The sequence below is a fragment of the Dromiciops gliroides genome, chromosome 1, assembly GCF_019393635.1.
Source record: "Dromiciops gliroides isolate mDroGli1 chromosome 1, mDroGli1.pri, whole genome shotgun sequence".
NCBI classification, from domain to species: domain Eukaryota; kingdom Metazoa; phylum Chordata; class Mammalia; order Microbiotheria; family Microbiotheriidae; genus Dromiciops; species Dromiciops gliroides.
Genome location: NC_057861.1, coordinates 648,875 through 671,380, shown reverse-complemented (window position 1 = coordinate 671,380; position 22,506 = coordinate 648,875). Strand labels below are relative to the sequence as shown.

The 22,506-nt window shown below is 38.5% G+C and overlaps 2 protein-coding genes across 2 annotated transcripts in view; one reads left to right on the top strand and one right to left on the bottom strand.

Annotated features, from left to right (window-relative positions):
- The window catches only part of LOC122734514 (zinc finger protein 208-like), a 207,809-nt gene that overhangs the window by 20,960 nt on the left and 164,343 nt on the right, over positions 1-22,506 (top strand). The gene's annotated exons all lie outside the window — the stretch shown is intronic.
- On the bottom strand, positions 4,447-13,624 carry LOC122733630 (zinc finger protein 569-like). Its single transcript, XM_043974197.1, has 5 exons — positions 13,427-13,624; positions 13,003-13,093; positions 12,158-12,284; positions 11,525-11,620; positions 4,447-8,765 (listed from the first exon to the last, which is right to left on the bottom strand). The coding sequence occupies exons 2-5, from the start codon at positions 13,036-13,038 to the stop codon at positions 6,388-6,390; spliced, it is 2,637 nt and encodes an 878-aa protein (XP_043830132.1). The 5' UTR covers positions 13,039-13,093; positions 13,427-13,624; the 3' UTR covers positions 4,447-6,387.

Genomic DNA, 22,506 nt, shown 5'->3' with positions numbered 1-22,506 from the left:
TTAGGGGACAGAGAGAGCTATATTTATCTATGGTTCTGAAGATGATTGACTGGTCATGGCTAAAATTACCTTGTATTTTTTCAAACTAATAAACATTTTTATTTATAGTTTTAAGTTCCGAATTTCATCCCTCCTTCCCTCCCTTCTCCCCTCCCTGAGGCAGTACGTAATTAGATATGGATTATACATGTGAATTATGTAAAACATGACCATATTAGTCATTTTGTACAAGGAAACTTGAATAAAAGAAAAAAATGAAGGTGAGAGCTGGTCCAGCTAGACCACCTTCTTTCAGGTTTTTTTTCATTGATTACTGTGATATCCTTGAACTTTTGTTTTTACAGGTGAATTGTTATTTTTTCTGGATCTATAAAATATTTTTTGATAGTTTGGTATAGCACTAAATAAATAAATTAACTTAGGTAGAATTGTCATTTTTATTATATTGGCTCAGCCAGCCTATGAGCAATTAATATTTTTCAAATTGTTTAGATCTGACTTTGTGTGAAAAGTGTTTTATAATTCTGGTAATATAGTTCCTAGGTTTGTCTTGACAGGTAGACTCCCAAGTATTTTATATTGTCCACTGTTGTTTTAAATGGAATTTCTCTATCTGTTGTTGCTGGACTTTGTTGGTAACATATAGAAATGCTGATGATTTATATGGGTTTATTTTGTATCCTGCAACTTTGCTAAAGTTGTGAATAATTTCAAGTAGATTTTTAGGTGATTCTCTGGGATTTTCTAAGTATAACATCATATCATCTGCAAAGAGTCATAGTTTTGTTTCCTCATTACCTATTCTAATTCCTTTCATTTCTTTTTCTTCTCTAATTGCCATGGCTAACAATTCTAGTACAATATTCAATAATACAGGTGATAACGGTCATGGTGTATGATCCTTGTGATATATTGCTGTTATCTTTTTGCTAGTATTTTATTTAAAATTTTTGCATCATCATACATTAGCGAGATTGGTCTATAATTTTCTTTCTCTGTTTTGCCTCTTCTTGGTTTGGATATCAGTACTATATTTATCTCATAAAAGGAATTTGGTAGGACACCTTCACTTATTTTATTTTCTCAAATGATTTATAGGGGCAGCTAGGTGGTGCAGTGGCTAGAACACTGGCCCTGGAGTTAGGAGGACCTGAGTGCAAATCTGGCCTCAGACACTTGACACTGACTAGCTGCGTGACCCTGGGCAAGTCACTTAACCCCAATTACCTTGTAAAAAAAAAACTCAAATGATTTGTATAGTATTAGGACTGTTTTTTAAATGCTTGGTAGAATTCACTTGTGAATCCATGTGGTCCTGGGGATTTTTCTTAGGAAGTTCGTTGATGGCTTAATTTTTTTCTAAAATTGGGTTAAGTATTTGATTTCTTCTATTAATCTGGGTAATTTATATTTTTGTAGATGATTATCAAATTTATTGTCATATAATTGGGCAAAATAGTTCCTAATAATTGTCTTAATTTCCTCTTCATTGGTGGTAAATTCACCCCTTTCATTGTTTTTTTTTTTTTGGTGGGGCAATGGGGGTTAAGTGACTTGCCCAAGGTCACACAGTTAGTAAATATCAAATGTCTGAGGCCAGATTTGAACTCAGGTACTCCTGAATCCAGGGCCAGTGCTTTATCCACTGTACCACCTAGCCGCCCCCCACCCCTTTCATTTTTGATACTAGTTCTTCGGTTTTCTTCTTTCCTTTTTTTTTTTACCAAATAAAGCAATGGTCAATTATTGTTTTGTTTTTGTTTTTTTCATAAAACCAGCTTTTAGTTTTGTTTATTAATTCAATGGTTTTCTTTAAATTTTATTAATCTCTCCTTTGATTTTTAGGATTTCCAATTTCCTTAACTTCTTTCTTATTTTTTGTTTTATTTTATTTTTTTGTTAGATTTATCCAGTTCTGAGAGGGGAAGGTTAAGGTACCCAACTAGGTTAGTTTTATTATCCATTTCCTCCTGTAACTCATTCAATTTCTCCTTCAAAAATTTAGATGCTATACCATTTGGTGCATATATGTTAAGTATTAATATGACTTCATTGTCTATGGTACCAATTATCTTGTATTAATTTTATATGTTCTTATTGTTATTTTAAAAATATTTTACTAAGGTATATTTTTTTACATTTACAGGTTATTTCCATTCTGTAAAAGAATGAAACTTTGTCTTGTACAAAGAACATTTAAATATAAAAAACAATGATCTCAACTAAAAATACATGCAACATTCCACATCTATAATATCCAAAATTTTATATTTTAAATTAAAAAAAATATATATGTGTACATATTTATACATTTTATCTCCCTCCCACTCTCCACCAAATGAAGAAACATATTCTGTGTTACAAATATGCATTATCCCTTTTTTTGGTCATCTGATGAGTGTAAGGTGGAATCTCAGAATTGCTTTAATAAGCATTTCTCTGATAAGTAGTGTTTTAGAAGATTGCTTTAGCTAGCTAGATGGCATGTCAGAGTGTAGAATTTCGAGTTGGGAAAACCTGAGTTCAAATTCTGCCTGAGATATTTCCCGTGTGCCCCTGGTCAAGTCACTTAAGCTCCATCTGCATCAATTTCCCTTACTGTAAAGGGGGATAATAATCACATCTACTGTATAGGGTTGTGAGGATCAACAAGCTAACATATGTAAAATGCTTTACAAAGCTTAAGGTGCTATATAAGAGAGAGCTATGAAATTATTATTATATGGCTATAGGTAGCCCAGATTTATTCTCTTGAGAACTTCCCATTCTCAAGACCATATATGAATTGGGGAACGGTCCTATTCTTATAAATTTGAGTTTATTCTTTATCCATCTTGGAAATGAGACCTTTCACAGAAAATTACTGTAATAACATTTTCCCCATTGTTTCCTTTTAAAATCTTAGCCCTATTAGAATTGTTTGTGTGAAAATTCTTTTTTAAATGTTACATAGGGGCGGCTAGGTGGCGCAGTGGATAAAGCACTGGCCCTGGATTCAGGACTACCTGAGTTCAAATCCAGCCTCAGACACTTGACACTTACTAGCTGTGTGACCCTGGGCAAGTCATTTAACCCCCACTGCCCCGCAAAAAATAAAAATAAATAAAATAAATAAAATAAAATAAAATGTTATATAATCGAGGGGCAGCTAAGTGGTGCAGTGGATAGAGCACCGGCCCTGGAGTCAGGAGTACCTGAGTTCAAATCTGATCAGATACTTAACACTTACTAGCTGTGTGACCCTGGGCAAGTCACTTAACCCCAACTGCCTCACTAAAAAAAAAAAAAAGGTGTATATAATCAAAATTATAAATGTTATCTTCTGTGATCCTCTCTATCCCTTGTTTAATCTAGAACTTGTCTTCTATTCATATATTTAATAGGTAATTTCCATGTTTCCCTACTTTAATGTCATAATATTCTATAGTTTAATATTAGAAAAAAATTATATATCTAATTAACCATATTAATAACAAAACCCCAAAAGTATATTATTTTATCAACAGATGCAGAAAAAAGCTTTTTTTCTTTTCTTTTTTTTGCAGGGCAATGAGGGTTAAGTGACTTGCCCAGGATTACACAGCTAATAAGTCTCAAGAGTCTGAGGCCAGATCTGAACTCAGGTCCTCCTGAATCCAGGGCCAGTGTTTTATCCACTGCATCACTTAGCTGCCCCCATGGAAAAAGCTTTTGACAAAATACAACAACAATCTGTTAGAAATATTAAAAAATTGAGGAACAGAAGCATCTTTTCATAAAATGGTAAATAAAGGGGCAGCTAAGTGGCACAACGGATAAGTGGGCAAGTCACTTAACCCTCATTGCCCTGAAAAAAAAAACAACACATAAAATGATAAATAGTATATATCTAAATCCAATAGCTACTACTATAGGTAAGGGACATAAACTAGAATACTTTCCAATAAAAGCAGGAGTGAAACAAGAATGTCCATTGTCTCTACTTCTTTCTGACAGTACTAGAAATGCAATAAGACAAATATAGGTAAAAAGGGAAATTATCACTCTTTATAGGTAATATGATGGGATACTAAAAGAACCCTAAAGAGTTGACTAAAAATTAATTAAAAACAAAAATTCAGCAAATTAGCAGGATATAAGAAAAACCCTCACAACTCTTCAATAATTCTAAATAATACCAGTAAAACCCAACAGGACAGAAAAATTCCATTTCAATTAAGTACAGAATGTATCAAATACTTAGGAGTCTATATACAAAGATACACATCACAAATTCAAAACTATAACTACAAATAACTATAGAAATAAAGACAGACCTAAATAATTAGAAAAATATTAATTGCTCATGAGTAAAATGTCAATACAGTAAAAATGACAAGACTACCTAAATCAATTTATTCTTTTAAGATAATTACAATCAAAATACCAAAGGATTCTTTTTTAAAATAATAAAATTCACATAAAGGCAAAAAAAAGTCAAGAATCTCAAGGGAAATAATGAAAAGAAGTAGAAATAGAGTACAATGGTACCAGATTTAAAACTAAACTATAGAACAGTAATTCTCAAGTTTTGTACTGGCCAAAAATAAATCAACTAGAGGGACAAATCTGGCAAAACACTGAGGAAAATGGACCTATTACCTTAGTAGTTGATACACACACAGACCCCAACTACTGGAATAAGGATTCACTAGCCTGAACAGCTGTCTGAGAGAAATTAGGTTTAGACCAACAGCAAACACTTTATGCTAAACTAAGCTCCAAATAGATGGAGGACCAAGATATAAAAGGTCACATGATAACATTAGAGAAACAAAAAAACCTTAGCACAATGGCTGGGTAGCTGCATAACTGCTTATTCGCTGATTGCAATTTAGTTTTCCTGCTTTTCAGCACTGCTTTCATTCACATTATTGTAGTCAATGTACAGACTGTTCTCCTGGATCTGCTTTCTTCAGTTTATGTAACTTCATATGCATCTCTCTGCTTCTCTAAATTCTTCATATCTTTCATTTCTTGTGGTACAATAATCTATCATTTACATGAATAGGCCCAAATTTGCTCATTCATTCCCCAGGCAATAGGCACCTGCTGCACTTGACATATATGCTACCACAAAAATGGGTATTTTGGTTTAGGTTAGGGACCTTTCTTAATGTCTTTGACTTCCTGGACTTTGTGAACAGAAGTGCGATTGCAACCAGACATATAAATAGGTCAGTGGCAGGTTTTGCAAATTTCACATTATTTTCCCAAATGGTTGGACCAATTCACACCTCTATCAATAATTAATTCTACAGTCCCTCTAATACTAGATGTTATTATCCTGGTCATTTGGAAATCATGTTTTTTAGAAACAATTTTCTACCTATTCTTCTCCTACCTTGTACTTGGGACTTGACCAGTAGAGCCCAAGTATAACAGCATCACTATCATTCTTTTAATTTTATATTTAGTTCAATATTCTAGTCCATCAAGGTTCTTTCATATCTTAAATATCATCCAATATGTTAGTTACTCTTGCCAGTCCTGTGTTATCTACAAAAAGCATATTATCCATGCCTTTATATGAATAATAATAATAATTATTATTATTATTGCAGGGCAATGAGGGTTGGTGATTTGCCCAGAGTCACACAGCTAGTGTCAAGTGTCTGAGGCCAGATTTGAACTCAGGTACTCCTGAATCCAGGGCCAGTGCTTTATCCACTATGCCACCTAGCTGCCCCTATATGAGTCATTTATAAAAATGGTAAAACAGCGTAAGTCCAAGAACTGATCCCTAAGGCACTTACATAGAGGCCACCTAGTAAAACCAATACTGAGTATTTTTTGGGCACAGCCATTCAACTAGTTCTAAACTCAGTTTTACTGGATGCTAGTCTGCTTCTCTTTATCTTTGCCAGAATGTATGCATGATGTTTACGAGTTGTGTGATTTGGATGAAAGATTTGCTTTCTGTTATATTGAGGTTTAAAAAATACTGCTATCACTTCCCACTCACCTACCTCTCCCCAACAGGGCTCTCCTAGATAACAATAAATAAAGTCAAGCAAAAGAAATTAATACTTTGGTCATAATAGAAAGGGCATGCTTCATTCTATACTAACATTCTCCTCAAGTACCTCTTCCTACTTCACCACTATTTACAGATGGGATTCCCAACTGCTAGACATTCATATAGTTTCTCTCTGGCATTAGATATGATATTTAGCAGGGCTTTTTATTTCTGGAGATAAGCCTTAACTCAATCATTACATTCAAATAGGTACTCTCTAGAATGAACTGTCTGATATTCAGTAATTTTGAGTCTCTTGCTGAGGCTTTCCATATTCTGGCCTATATAAATTCTCTAATATAAAATATTCTATGTGCTTCTAGAAAATGAATTCATCTACATTCATTACATTAACCCGTTTTCTCCCCTGCATGAATTTGTCGATGCTGATTAAGGGCTGTTCTCCAGAAGAAGGCCTTTCCACATTCATTACATTTATAAGGTTTTTCTCCTGTATGAGTATTCTGATGTTGGGTAAGGTGTGAGTTATAGCGAAAGGTCTTTCCACATTCATTGCATTTATAAGGTTTCTCACCAGTATGAATCCTATTATGTAAAGTAAGATCTGCTTTCTGACAAAAGGCCTTACCACATTCTAAACATTTATATGGTTTCTCTCCAGTGTGAAATCGCTGATGTCTAATAAGTTTTGCCCTCTGACTGAAGGACTTCCCACATTCACTGCATTCAAAAGGTTTCTCTCCAGTATGGGTTCTCCGATGTTGCACAAGCACTGTGCTCCAGTGGAAGGCCTTCCCACAGTCACTGCATACATAAGGTTTCTCTCCAGTATGAATTCTCTTATGCTGAGTAAGAGCTGCCTTCTGACAAAAAGCCTTACCACATTCACTGCATACATAAGGTTTCTCTCCAGTATGAGTCCTATTATGTTGAGTAAGATCTGCCCTCTGACAGAAAGCCTTCCCACATTCATTACACTGATAAGGTCTTTCTCCAGTATGAGTTTTCTGGTGCTGATTGAGATTAGTGCTCCGGATGAAGGCCTTCCCACATTCATTACATACATAAGGTTTCTCTCCAGTATGAATTCTATGATGTTGCAGAAGTTTTGCCTTTTGACCAAAAGTTTTCCCACATTCACTGCATTCATATGGTTTTTCTCCTGTATGTGTTCTATGGTGTTGACTAAGTTCACTGGCCCGGAGGAAGCCCTTCCCACACTCATTACATACATAAGGTTTCTCTCCAGTATGAATTCTCAAATGTCTTCTTAGGTATGAATTCTGGCGGAAGGCCTTCCCACATTTATTGCATTCATAAGGTTTCTCTCCAGTATGAATTCTATGATGATGAGTAAGATGTGCCTTCTGACCAAAGGCCTTTCCACATTCACTACATTCGTATGGTTTTTCTCCAGTATGAGTTCTCTGGTGCTGACTAAGATTAGTACTCCTGAGAAAGGCCTTCCCACATTCATTACATACATAAGGTTTCTCTCTAGTATGGATTCTCTGATGATCAGTAAGGTGTGATTTACAGCGGAAGGTTTTTCCACATTCATTGCATTCATATGGTTTTTCTCCCGTATGTGTTCTCTGGTGTTGGGTAAGTTCAGGGGACCGGAGGAAGGCCTTCCCACATTCATTACATGCATAAGGTTTCTCTCCAGTATGAATTCTCTGATGTCTTCGAAGGTATGAATTCTGATGGAAGGTCTTTCCACATTCATTGCATTCATAAGGTTTTTCTCCTGTATGTGTTCTCTGGTGTTGGGTAAGTTCAGTGATCCGTAGGAAGGCTTTCCCACACTCATTACATGAATGTTTTTCTCCAGTATGAATTCTTTGATGTCTTCGAAGGTATGAATTCTGATGGAAGGCCTTCCCACATTCATTACATACATATGGTTTCTCTTTAGTGTGAATTCTCTGATGGTCAGTAAAATGTGATCTATAGTGGAAGGTCTTCCCACACTCATTACATACATAAGGTTTTTCTTCAGTATGTGTTCTCTGGTGTTGAGTAAGTTCAGTGGGGCACAGGAAGGTTTTTTCACAATTATTGCACTCATAATGTTTCTCTCCAGTATGAATTATCTGATGTTTTTTAAGGTATGAATTCGGGTGGAAGGCCTTCTCACATTTATGAATTTTTTGATGTTTCCTAAGATGTGTGCTCTGTTGGAAGGACTTTCCACATTCAGTACATTCATAAATCTTTTCTACTCTGTGAATTTTCTGGTGTAGAATAAGTTCCGTGTCCTGGAGGAAAGACTTCTCACATTCATTGCATTCATGTTTATTTCCATTATGAATTCTATGTTTTTCAATATAATCAAAATTATAACTAAAGGATTTCTGACACTTATCATTAGAAAATATCTTCTCTAAACAGATCCTATTATACTGTTTAATATCTGAATACTTTCTGAAGCTCTTTCTCCATCTCTCATATTTATGAAGAAGATGATTTCTTAACAATAATCTCTTCTGTGGGAAAAAAGGTGACTCTAGATTAGATCTTCTGCCATTTTTATTATATTGAGAGTCACTCACTTCACGGTGGGATTTTTCTTTGGTGATTTTTTCTTGTCTGAAATGTTCATTCTCATTGCTCTCCTCCTCCTTTAACGTAGCATAACATTCCCAGATACTTCCTAACGTCAAAATCCAATTAACATCTCTTGAGAGTCCTTTCTTAGATGATTCTTCCATAGAAATATCCAGCTCCAAAGTTGATTCCTTGGTCTGAGGCCTAGTGTCAAAATCTGAAAGAAATTTAAATGGTAAATAACCCCTTTTCTCTTTTGCTCAGTTTCCCTAATTTTCTTGATGTTGTTTTTAACAATAGTTACATTTTTTCAGTGTGTTTAATTTCCTCGGTATCAATTCTTTAAGGCTTTATATATTTCTTTGTATTCTTCATACCTGCCATGTCATATAACAAGATAATATTCAGTTACATTCAAATACTGCAATTTGTTCAGAAATTCTGCACATTATAGCCAGGATTGAAGAGAATTCTTGCAAATGTTATGCTTAGGTGAAAGTTCTAACCATGTAATCAATGGGTCAAAAAAAAACAACCCAAAGGATTGTAAAGCTTTTTTATTTGGTTTTCCAAAAACACTAACTCATGAGATGGCTCTACCAAGAGTGTAAGAATGTGCTTGGCTTACAACATTTAAACTGATCATTCATAACCACCTATATAAGCCAATTTAAAGGAGAGAAGTTGGCATATCTTAGAGTTGTTTTAATTTGCATTTCCCTGATTATGAAAGAATTAACATTTTTTCCATTCTGATACTAATGAGTTCTGTTGTGTTCTTTCTCTCAAGAAGTGATCGTTCACATACTTAAACCACTTATCTATTTGTAAGTGGGCTGTAGTCTTATTAATGTGTGTCCACTTATTACAAATTATTAGTCTGGAGTTTTTGAAGCCTACTCAAATGGACTCTATATTGAAAAGCAGAGTCACTATCTAGCTAGAGGTCAGAGAGAGAAGGGTCTGACACTAGCCCACACTGTTGTTTGTCCTTCATTCTTGAAGAGGACCATGACAAAGGTCATGACTTGCATTGTATTGAATTTAAATGAGGAAGGGCTGTGCAAGGTCACCAACGTCACTCTCTCCTGCAGAGTCAGTTGGGTCTAGTGGAAAGATATATATCAGCACAATTGGAGATGGCCTCAGATGTTTAAGGCAATTGTGGTTAAGTGACTTGCCCAAGGTCACACAGCTAGTAAGTGTCAAGAGGCCAGATTTGAACTGGGGTCCTCCTGACTACAGGGCCAATGCTCTACCCACTGCGCCAACTAGCAGCCCTACAAACTCCTGCATACATAAGCATAATTCTTTAACAGAACAAAAGTAGCCTAAGGACACCAGGTATCAGATTTGTCTTCTGAGCTCTAAAGACAAAGAGGAAATGGAAACCATACTGAGAGCACCTTTCTCCCATCCTACTCTAGGAGAAGCAGAGAATTTAGGATACCACATTCCAAAAGGCAAAAAATAGAGTTTCATAAGCAAGAATAAATTACCCAGCAAAACTGAGTATAATCATACAGGGGGGAAATGGACCTTTAATGAAATATAGGACATCAAGTATTCCTGATGAAAAGAATAGAACCAGATTTTTAAAAAACACCCTGAATACAAAAACAGGAATCAAGAGAAATATAAAAAAGTCAATGAGAATAAACAATCTTAAGTTACCAAAAAAGGATAAATTGTTTAGTCTAATATGGGAGGGGGTGTGTGTGTGATACATGTATTTCCCTCTGTACCCTATCATTATCAGAAGCCATATTTTGTTGTTGTTGTTGTTCATTTATCTCAGTTGTGTCTTACTCTTAGTGAGCCCATTTGGGTTTTTCTTGGCAATTATACTGGAGTGTTGGCCATTTCCTTCTCCAGTTCATTTTACAGAAGAGGAACTAAGGCAAACAGGGTTAAGGGACTTGCCCAGGGTCACACAGCTAGTATCTAAGGCCATGTTTGAATTCAGGAAGATGAGTCTTCCTAATTCCAAACCCAGTGCTCTATCCACTGCATATCCTAGCTGCTCCCATTAGGCGTCATGAAGGGAGCCTAATTAGATAGAGGACCTTAGATATAATAGAAAAAAGGAGAATAGAAAGAGAAGGGAAGTGAAATATGCCACAGGATGAAAGGGAGAAGAAAAGGGAAAATGATCTCCAATAATCAGGGTGCAAAAGCGGAACACTATATAAACAAGGAGTAAAGAGTGAGTCAAACCAGAGCTTCACTCTTATCTGAATTGGCCAAAGAAGGGAAGACTAAACACACACGCATAGAAAGAGTTGGGAGCAGACACACGTTTCACTAAAAACAATCACATGCCAAGACAAACCACTCTAAAAGATTTAGGAGTGCTGACTGGTGTGATGAGCAATCACAATACCGGAACTTTCATGAGCACAGCATGCTACCATCTTCTTGTCAGAGAGGTAATGAGACAAATTTGGGGCACATGGTCAATGAGGAAATTGGTTGTGCTTGACAATAACAGGTGTTTTTTTTTAATCTTTCAGAAGTGGGAGTTGGGGTAAGAAACAGCAGATGTGTATGGATTAAAAAAAATTTTCTTCAAAAATTAAAAAGATTCAATCACTTAACAGCTCTCCAAGAGTGTAAAAGTATGGGGCAGCTAGGTGATGCAGTGGATAAAGTACCAGCCCTGGATTCAGGAGGACCTGAGTTCAGATCTGATCTCAGACACTTGACACTTACTAGCTGTGTGACCCTGGGCAAGTCACTTAACAGTCATTGCCTAGCCAAAAAAAAAAAAAAACCAAAAAATAGTGTAAAAGTATTCTTGCTTTCCAATATTTATATCAATTAACTTTAACTGAATTTAATATCTGCAAAGTGGTATATTTCAGAGTGTCAATTTGAATTTCCCTGATAGGAATAATTCCCTATCCACATTCCTGGTGAACATCTTTCAAAGCTATTGATTACAATAACTCAATAGATTAGGTTCTCTTCACTCACCTGGACAGCTGCCTCTTGGGAATAGACCTTTGGGTATCCAAGGTACCTCCCCTTGCTCCAGCTGAGAAATCACATCTGGTTTGGCAACCACAAAGCCTGGTCAATGGAAATAGCAAAGTGGGAGGGACAGACACCTCAGAATTCAATCCTAGCCCCCCTGTCTTCCAGGAATAGTGGGAATGCCAGGATAATCCAGCGGGCAGTACAAGAGACACCTGAAGCATGTTCTGGTTGGTGTTCCTAGGAAATATGGGGGAATGGGGCACAGTGTAGATTCAGGTTCAGCAAGAAAACTGGTTCATATGGCCCACTTCTTGCTAAGATGATTTGAAACTCTCCTGTCTTCAAAGACCTGCACTGGGAATTTAAGGGACGACCTCTGGACTGAGGGTACAGAGAGCTGAAGAGGTACAAGGCAATGCAAAGGTCAGTTTCCAGTTTTACAAAGTCAGAACCATATTGTGGACAACAGATGTGTTGAGAACCTTGTCTCTTGGCCACAAAAGCATTCTGTGCTTTCCACGTGGCAAAGAATCACAGCTAAACAGTAGATACATCCCCCAGCATTGACTAAGGGAGGAAACAATTACTTCTGAATGGGCAGACCCTGAGTCCCAAGGGGAACCTCCTTACCCAGGCTGACCAGGTTCTTGTAGTTCTCCAGCATCACCTCCCAGTAAAGCTCCTTCTGGGAAGTGTCCAGGTAGCCCCACTCCTCCCAGGTGAAGTCCACAGCCACATCCTTGAATGTCACTGAGCCCTGAAATATTCATTCATTCATTCAGTAACCATGTGGGCTTCCCCAGGCACCATCCCTGAGATGAACCTGGGGGAGGGATGGAATACACAGGAATCATCAGGGACTGAGGCAGCAGGGACAGGCATTCCTTCCCCTACTTTGCAAACGAGCCAGCAAAGTGACCGACTCATGGTCACTAAGTCTCAAAGCTGTGCCTCCCACCAGGCCCCCCAATACCCCATCACTGGAGTCAGGAGAAGGCCACACCAGAGCAGCAAGGAAATGATCTTCCCAGGCGCCACCCCACTGTGAGACCTTCAGAACCTACCTGCAAACCCAGCTGCATCCCTTTCCCCATCAGACTTAACTCAGTAGCCGTGCCCCCACCAGCCCCTCTCCAGCCCCCTCATCAGCCCCCCACCAGCCCCGCCCTCACCAGCCCTCACCAGCCCCCCTCACCAGCCCCCATCATCAGCCCCCACCAGCCCCCCTCACCAGCCCCCATCATCAGCCTCCACCAGCCCCCCTCATCAGCCCTCACCAGCCCCCACCAGCCCCCCATCATCAGCCCCCACCAGCCCCCCTCACCAGCCCCCACCAGCTCCGCCCTCAGCATCTGGGCCCTGGGAATCTCACCCCTCTGCAGAGACATTCAAGCACCCTGGAAGGTCGGATTCCCTTCCTTCCATGTTCTCCACCCCCATCATCTGAGCTGGCTGGGGCGGGGGGTTCCACTCACCTGGGGGTGGCCCGCCCTGGGGGGGGCGGGGGCCATGATCTCCTCTCTGCTCTTCTGTCCCTCGGGAGGGGCAGGTTCCTCTCCTGGGGGGCTGGGGGGAGAAGGGAGCCATGAGGGGCACTAGGGAGAGGGGAGGGCTCCGCTCCTTGGCTCTTGGCCAAGGCGCGGCTTCAGGGATGGGGGGGTGGGGCACGGGTGGAGATCCCCAGGCAGCCCTAGGGGTGGGGGTGGGGGCCCCCCACAGGTGAGAACACTGAGTAAGCCAGCTGGGGCTGGGGGCGGAGCCATGGGGGCGAGGCAGCGTGGTCTCCTCTGATTGGCTCAGGCCGCCCAGAGAAGGGAATGGGCTGGGCGGCGTAAGGTCCGCGCCCCCTGGCGGAAGGGGTGCATAAGGGTGAGAAACTGCGCAGGCGCGAGGGCACACCTCTTCCCTCCTCCCGGCCAACAGCTGAAACCAAAGGACAGAAGAAAGCTCCGGGCACCCCGGGGGGGCCGCAGCTCAGGGTGCGAGGAGCTGGACTGTCCGTCAGGCCGCTCTCCTCTCAACCCCTGGACCACCTGGGGCGGTCTCACCTCCAGGGCGCAGGCTTCTGGCTCAGACTCGCCTAGACTTGGGAGCACTGGCAGGACCAAAATTCCCACCGAAGCAGGAAGTGATTTAGGGGAGAGAATGTGACGTCACAGAAAGGGCGCTTTCCACTGCTCCTCCTGGGAAATGTAGTCTGGAGGGCAGCAGAAGGTGATGCGCATGCGTTCTGAGCCTGGGCTGCCCATGAAGATTGGACGTTTCAGAGGGTAGTGAGGAAGAACTCCCCCAAAGCGGTGAAGAAAAGGACAGAGCCTGAAGTCTCCCGGAGGCCATTCCCGCCTGTCTTTCCTGCCGTACTGAGGCCGCCTCCTAGCAGCCAGGTGGCCAGGGGTTGGAGGGCTGGGGATGGACTCAAGAAGGTCCGAGTTCCAATTCAGCCCAGGCAGCTCCTTAGCTGAGCCTCAGGATTCTCTTATCAATAGGATTCAAGTCTAAGGCCTGGGAAGATGGCTTTGGTGCACCATGTGTGGCCTCTCCCAACCACAAGCGATTGTGAATTGATTCACACTTCAGGAGTGATATTTCTACACTGTATGAATCAAAGGGTCTGCTTATTACAAGGCTGCTGGCCACACCCAGAAAAAATAGCATTGTTTCTAAAAATAGTATTTTGTTGTTTTCTTGTTGTATGTAAAGACAATTTTTAGCATTCTTTTTTAAAAAATGTATTTATTTTAGTGTTCAACATTTGTTTAGATAAGATTTCCAATTTCAAATTTTTCTCCTTCCCCTCCCTTGTCCCTCCCCTAAACAGGTAATTTGATATAGGTTTTATATGTGTGTGTGTGTGTGTGTATATATATATATATATATATATATATATATATATATATATATATATAACATTAAACATATTTCTGTATTACTCATGTTATACGAGAAGAATCTGAGCAAAAAGGAAAAATCTCAAAAAAGAAAAACAACAGCACCAAAAACAAAAGAAATAGTATGGTCCAATCAGCGGCCATATTCCACAGTTCCTTTTTTTTTTTTTTCTGAATTTGGAGACCTTTTTCCATCATGAGTCCTTTGGAACTTTCATGTACCGTTGGATTGGTTAGAAGAATCTAGTCTATCACAGTTGATCAACACACAATTTAGCATTCATTTTTACAAAATTTTGTGTTCCACATTTTTCTCCCTCCACTCTTCCTAAAATGGTAAGCAATTTGATATGGGTTATGGATGTGCAATAATGTAAAACATATTCCCATATTAATCATAGTTGTGAAAGAAACAGAACAGAAGGAAAAAAATAAAGTGAAAACAGTATGGTTCAATCTGCATTCAGAATCCACAATTTTTTTTTTCTGGATGTGGAGAACATTTTCCATCATGAGTTCTTTGAAAATGTCTTGGATGGAGGTAGCTAGGTAGCACAGTGGATAAAGCAACAGCCCTGGATTCAGGAGTACCTGAGTTCAAATCCGGCCTCAGACACTTGGCACTTACTAGCTGTGTGACCTCAGGCAAGTCACTTAACCCTAATTGCCCCACCAAAAAATAAAAATAAAAATGGAATTTCTATTTAAAAAAAAGAAAGAAAGAAAATGTCTTGGATCATTGCACGGCTAAGAAGAGCTAAGTCTGTCACAGTTGATCATCACACAATGTTGCTATTACTGAGTACAATATTCTCCTTGTTCTGAGTATTTCACTTTGCATCAGTTCATGTCTTCCTGTGCTTTTCTGAAATATACCTGCTCCTTGTTTCTTATAGCACAATAGCATTCTGTTACATTCATATACCACAACTTCTTCAAAAATGCCGCAATTGATGGGCATCCCCTCAATTTCCAATTTTTTGCCCCCACAAAAAACTGCTATAAATATGAAAAAAAAATTGAATTCTTGTTAAGAAAATATATATCACTAGCTAAAGGAGAAAGATAAGAGATGCCAGATTGTTAGCAGAGCTAATTTCATTAAATAAAAAAGAACTAAATTCCTGTCAGGCAGGTAACAGAAGGAGCCATTCCCTAAGCTCTAAAACTTTTTTTTTTCAGGGCAATGAGGGTTAAATGACTTGCCCAAGGTCACACAGCTAATACATGTCAAGTGTCTGAGGCCACATTTGAACTCAGGTCCTCCTGAATCCAGGGCAGGTGCTTTATCCACTGCACCACCTAGCTGCATCCACCTTTATTTTTTTTTTAAGTAAAATTTTTATTTTTATCAGTTCAGGCTTTTTGTACCAATTAGAGGAAGAAAAGGAGATCCTGACAGAAATCAGCTGCTGCAGCTGTCCTTGCAGCTAATGCAAGGGTAATGTATTGCAAAATGGCCCACACCAAACAAAATGGAGTCAGTTATGTTCTCCCAGAAATTCCCTTTTGTTAAAGCTAAAATTCTTGCTAGTCTGTCTAAAATATCTAATGAGTGGTCGCCAATAAATTATAAGCTTTAGCAAGAGTTAGGCTTTTAAGCATTTATTAGGGAGAATAAGAATTTGGTAAAGAGAGAAATGCCTACATTCATCTATCTATTAAAGGGAGAGCACATTTCTAGCTCCACTCTCTGCCAGAGTCCACAGGAAAGAGAGCTGGACAGAGCGCCAGGCTCCCCCTTCTTCCTCCCACAAGCAAATTTCACTTCCCAACACCAAAGAAAAGATGCATGGTCTTGCCCTCAAAGACCTTCACCTCATGGGTGGAACTCTTCTACAGTAAGTCTCCAGGAGGTGGCGTCATTCCAATCTTTACAGTGCCTGCTTTGTTTCTTCAAGAAATGGGGCGTTTCCTTGATGAAACAGTCAAAAATAACAGAATATAATAACCTATGCTAACTAACAATATGTTAATAACAATATAGAAAAGGGAGAGAGGAAAGTTTTGTCCAGAGGGGCATTTGGGGTTTTTTTGGTTTTTTTTGTTTTTGTCCTCATGAACCGGCACTTTGACATTGGTCTTGCAAAGGGAGGGCCTCTGCAGAGAGTACATGTTACAGATGGTGTATATTATAACAGAAAGAGAAAAGAGAAAAAACCACCACCAACAACAAAACAAAACTGTTCATTTAAAGTTTTTGAAAGTCTTTTCTCAGATGTCCTCTAGGTGTAGTCGTGGAATAGAAGTCTTTTCAGGGGTTGATGTGTAGATGCTGGTAATAAGCCAGGAATCTTTCCTACAAAATTGAGTTTAACACAACTTTAAAATAGTTTTGTTAATAATCAAATCAAACAATGAAAGTTCTCAAAAACATGTCTAAGGGAATTCAGAATCTTAGTTACACATGAAACATATAATAAAACAAAAATTGAAACATTCTTTAAAATTAATATTACTATAGTCCCCCCTTGTGGAGGGTAAATTGAGAAGACAATTGCTGGGATATTAATTTTTTAAAATAATTTTTATCTTTGTTTCATCACTTTTTGCATCATCTGCCTAATTATCCTCATGCCATTATGAGAAATTTAAAAATCTAATATAATTGGTAACAAGTGTCAAGGCCAAATTCAACACTGTATTTATTTATTTGTTTATTCAACACCTGAGATAATTATGGGGGTTACCATAAAAGAACAGAGAAATGATGGGATATGCGCATTCCCACACGTGAGCAATATATATTGCCCATGCAGTATGCCAGGCTTAAAATAGGTGGATGGAATATATGTCCATGCCACCGAACATATTGGAGGAAACTGAGTCAGACTTAATCAGATGCATGGGATTGAGATGTCCATGGCATCAGGCATATAGATGGGGGCATAGAAGTCAGGTGTAGAAATGAGATGGGTGGGATCAAAACTTCCAGCCATCTGTACAGTATTGTGGGGAAAAATAAAATAAAATATTAAACCAAGAGAATCCAATCTCAACATTTGTCAAAAGCCGTTCCCTCAGCCATACCTTGACTTCATGCATGTTTCCCCTCATGTGACAGTTCAATGTCTGCTCTTGCATGTATTCCTCTTGTGATTGGATGGCATCTTGGCCAACTGGCATCTGATAACTCAGAATAAAGGCAATTAATCTCTTAAATGATAAATTCCCATAATCCAAGTCTCATATGGATTTAAAAATTGAGGATAATAAATGATCACAAAAAATGTGAATGTGCCTTGACTCAGAATATAATATACAATTATGCAACAATTTCAAATACCCTTTTTCTTTACCAAGTATACAATTACTTTTGTAAAAAATCAGAACATATTTAAATACAAGTTAAAGCACAACACAATCTCAAAGAAAACTTTTACAAATGTTCCCCTCTGTTTTTTTTTTAACATGCTTATCAAAAATAACACTTCTAGAATCAATTTACACTTGCCATGGCAACCAATTTGCCAGGGAAATGCTTTAAAGAGTTTGATCAAATAATCAGTTGAGAGAAAAAAAAATGCAAAAACAAACAACTCAGAATATGGGAGCACAATACTCCTGGAATTAACATTGTATTATGAAATCAAAACCATCTTGCAATGTTTCAAAATTAGATAGATGAATGAAGAAAACACACATGGAACGATAAAAGACAATGAAATTCAAATTAGGGAAATCTAAATGAATATAAACTTAATATTAATAAGAGTATTATAAAATATAAACTTGATCACAAGACTATAAAAAGCTTTTACAAATATTCTTTTTTAAAAAAAAAAGCTAAGTATAAAACACAATCTCAAAAGCATGAAAATCTCTGAAAATAAACCCTTACCATTAATTTCAAAATGTAGATGTAATAGCATAGAAATCCGATGTAATCTCTGAACTGATACTATTACTCTGAGTGAATTCAGAACACTTTTGATTCCGGTATCTAAAATTGCCAGTACTCATATCAATACCTTGCTGCTTACTTCTACATTTCTGTAAAATATGTACCCTTCCATGGCAAAAGAAGTGGAATCATGAACTATGATTGTCATTCTTATTCAGCTTAAGTTTTTCTTCAAGGAGCTCACAATCTAACTCATGCAAATTAATATATACAAGATAAAGTATACACAATAGGAAATAATTGAGAGAGGGAAGGCAGTAGAATTAAAATAACTTGGTAAAGGCTCTTTGTTGAGATTTAGTTGAGATTTAAAGGAAGCCAAGGAAAGCAGTCAGTAGAGTTGAGGAAGGAGAGCCTTCCAGGCATGGTGGACAGTCAGAGAAAATGCCTGGAACTGAGAGATGGACAGTCTTGTTCATGGAACAGCCAGGAGGCTGGTGTCACTGGGACTCAAGAGTCCATGGTGGGGAGTAAGGTGTAAGAAGACTGGAATGTTAGTGTGCTAGATTATAAATGGCTTTGAATATCAAATCAATCAATCAAGAAACTTTTATTTAACAGCTACTAGATGTCAGGCACTGTGTTGTGTTAGAGATTCAAAAAGAGGCAAAAGACAGTCCTGGCCCTCAAGGAAATTGTAGAAGACAATCAATAATAACTAGGAATTCAAAACATTCCTGGAAAGAAAGCCAGAGACAAAGATTCAAATACCTCAGACAACAGATAATGATAATGATAATAATATTCAAGATTTAAGTGAGGGATGGTTGTGCAAGGTCACCAAACTCACTCTTCCAGAGCCATCTGAGTCCAGTAGCAAAGACTGACTGGAGATGGCCCCAGATGTTTTAAGGCAATTGGGGTTGACTTGCCCAGGTTGTCTGAGGTGAGATTATGAACTCAGGTCTTCCTGACTCCAGCACCAGTGCTCTATCCACTGCACCACATAGCTGCCCTGAGGAGGCAAGGGCATGGACCCTTTCGTAAAATGCTATTTGCTTAGAACTCTGAATCAGTGTTTTTTTCTTGCAGATTGGACAATTTTGGAGCCCACATCACTGAGGCTCAATATAGGATATACATACTAGGAAGCCATGGAAAATCAAGTTGGTAGTTTGTTCCTAATGAGGTTAAGTTTTGTATTGTCTGACAGATAATGTTTGCACACATTTGGTTACTAAATTTGATTGTTAGCATTGAGAATTCTTTTTTTTTTTTTTTTTAGTGAGGCAATTGGGGTTAAGTGACTTGCCCAGGGTCACACAGCTAGTAAGTGTTAAGTGTCTAAGGCCGGATTTGAACTCAGGAACTCCTGACTCCAGGGCCGGCGCTCTATCTACTGCACCACCTAGCTTCCCCTAGCATTGAGAATTCTAAGGCTATTGGACTACCTGAAAACCATGATCAAAATAAGAGCTTAGACATCATCTTCCAAGATATTATCAGGGAAAATTACCCTGATATTCTAGAAACAGAAGGTAAAATAGAAATTCAAAGAATCCACCAATCACCTCCTGAAAGAGAACCCCAAATGAAAACTTCCAGGAATATTATAGCCAACTCCCAGAGCTCCCAGGTCAAGGAGAACATATTGCAAGCAGTTAGAAAGAAATAATTCAAGCACTGTGGAGCCACATTCAGGATAGCACAAGATCTATCAGTTTCTACATTAAAGGATGGGAGGGCATGAAATATAATATTCTGGAGGGCAAAGGAATTGGGATTACAATCGAGAATTCTAAGTCTAATTAGTGTTCCTGTTGAACATTAGCATGTGTAATTGTAAATTGGATATGTCTGTACACCAAAATTCAGATATTTGAAGGCAGCAATCAGATTTCACACTAAAGCATCTCTTCTCCATGTTAAACATCCTTAGGTCAGTTTATCTTCATAGAAAATATACTTAGGACCCTTCATCATGCTGGTTGTGTCAATTTAGAAATACTCCAGTTTGTGAATGTCCTAAAATATGCTGCCCAAAATGGAATATAATCTTCTGATATGGGGTTAGGCCCCTGACAAGGAGAGCATACAGTAACATTATCATTTCCTACCCCAGATGACATGGCCTAAAACTGCATTTTTCTGACTGTCTCATCACATTCTTGATTTGTATAACCATGCAGTTTACCAAGACAGACTCAGATTGGGAGGAGGGTGAGTTTTATTGATGCCATTTGACTTATTAAAGTCATTTCCCTTAAGCACACCCATCCTGCCTCTACTAAACCCACCCTTTGCCAGAGATGAAATCATTTAAGTAAAATCGAAAGAAAAGCAATGTTTAATAGCATATGCAATATTCTATATTCATTCTCCTTGATAATAAGCATAGGATGGTACTTTAATCTGAATTTTGCCAAACTGACTAGTCATTTCTAAAATTACCTTTTACTTTATATGTGCTTTTATTGTTTATGTTTATAGGTGTGTCTTTCCCAACAGCATGTAAGTAAGTTCCTTGAGGGCAGAGAACACTTTATTTTTGTGTTTCCAAAATGTAGCATAGTTTCTGATATTGTTGTTGTTCAGTCATGACTGACTCTTTGTGATCCTATGGACCAACTGTCCATGGGGTTTTCTTGCAATGGTGGCTAGGTGGCCTAGTGGATAGAACACTGGGCCTGGAGTCATAAAGATCAGGATTCAAATTTGACCTGACACGTGCTAGTTGTGTGAACCCTGGGCAAGTCACTTAATCCTGATTACCTACACACACACACACACACACACACACACACAGAGGGAACTGAGCTAGATATAGAACTGAGTCGCAAGATGGAGTCAATGTGATTCATTCAATTCATACTATCACTTGCTTTAATAATTCCCTGAATTCCCTCAGTGCCATGGCTAAAGCACTGGTTGACAGTATCTATAAAGATCTTGACAAGTTTAATCACTGGCTAAAGGTAAGATAAAACTCAATTAGATGGATTAGCTAGTGTCTGAAGCTGGACTTGAACTCAGGTCATCCTGACTCCAGGGCCAGTGTTCTAACCATTGTGTCACCTAGATGCCTCATCCCTTTCTATTCAATTGTGACTCTAGTCCAATTTCTTTCTTGTAAGAAAACTTTATTCAATTATGAGAATTGTAAGGGAAAGTTTTATTGCATTGTCTGAAGCTAGCCCTGTATGGCTGGGAAGCTGGACCACCTCTACCTGCTGCTTAGAGAGCCTTACCTAAGGACCAAAAAAACAGTGAGATCCTAAGATTGATGCAAGGAGTTTTCTCACAATTATACAACCCAAGCAACCCATGTGTCTTGTCTGAAAACCAGCTCCATGGTGACCAGTTATTGTTTCCATGTTTCTTTGACTTTTTACAGATAACTTGGGGATACAGGACACCTTTTTTTTTTTTTTCTGATTTCAGGGAATTGCTCCCTCCCAACTTGGAAAGTCTCTAATCTTTCCTCCAATTAAAAACCAGATTACCTAATGTTAGAAGCTGATTAATATTTTTTTTTTTAGTGAGGCAATTGGGGTTAAGTGACTTGCCCAGGGTCACACAGCTAGTAAGTGTGTGTTAAGTGTCTGAGGCTGGATTTTGAACTCAGGTACTCCTGACTCCAGGGCTGGTGCTCTATCCATTGCACCACCTAGCTACCCCTGGTTAATTATTTTTTAATTAATTGGTCTTATTTGACTGTTTTAAGTGCATATTTGTTTCCCCCTGTATTCATGGTTTAGCACCAAAGCTGAAGAAGGCTAGTATGTATTGTTTAATAAATAGATATGCTCAGAGACTTGAACCAGTTTCCTCATTCATTTCATCTTTCACCCAATATGTGACTACAAATCTTATAAGTATGTCACCTATGATTTAAACAAGGAATTAATAACACTGTTAACTTGAGTAAATAATACCTTCCAAGCTGCTATTGAATCAGTAATGACTAGTTTTTGGGTGCGACCATTCAAACAGTTCTAATCTCACCTAACTATACTGTTGTCTAGCCTTCATATCTTTGTCTTTTCCATGAAAATGTGACATTCAATAAATTGTGTACTGTGGTCAAAGGCCCTTGTTTCTTTCTTTGTTTTATTGACATTCTTCCCTTTAACATCACTGTCATTTTCCACTGACTCCCCTCCCCACTTTTAACAAATAAACTTGAACAAACAAATCCACACACACTGGCCATGTCTTAAAGTGTGTACCTCTGTCTAAACCTATAG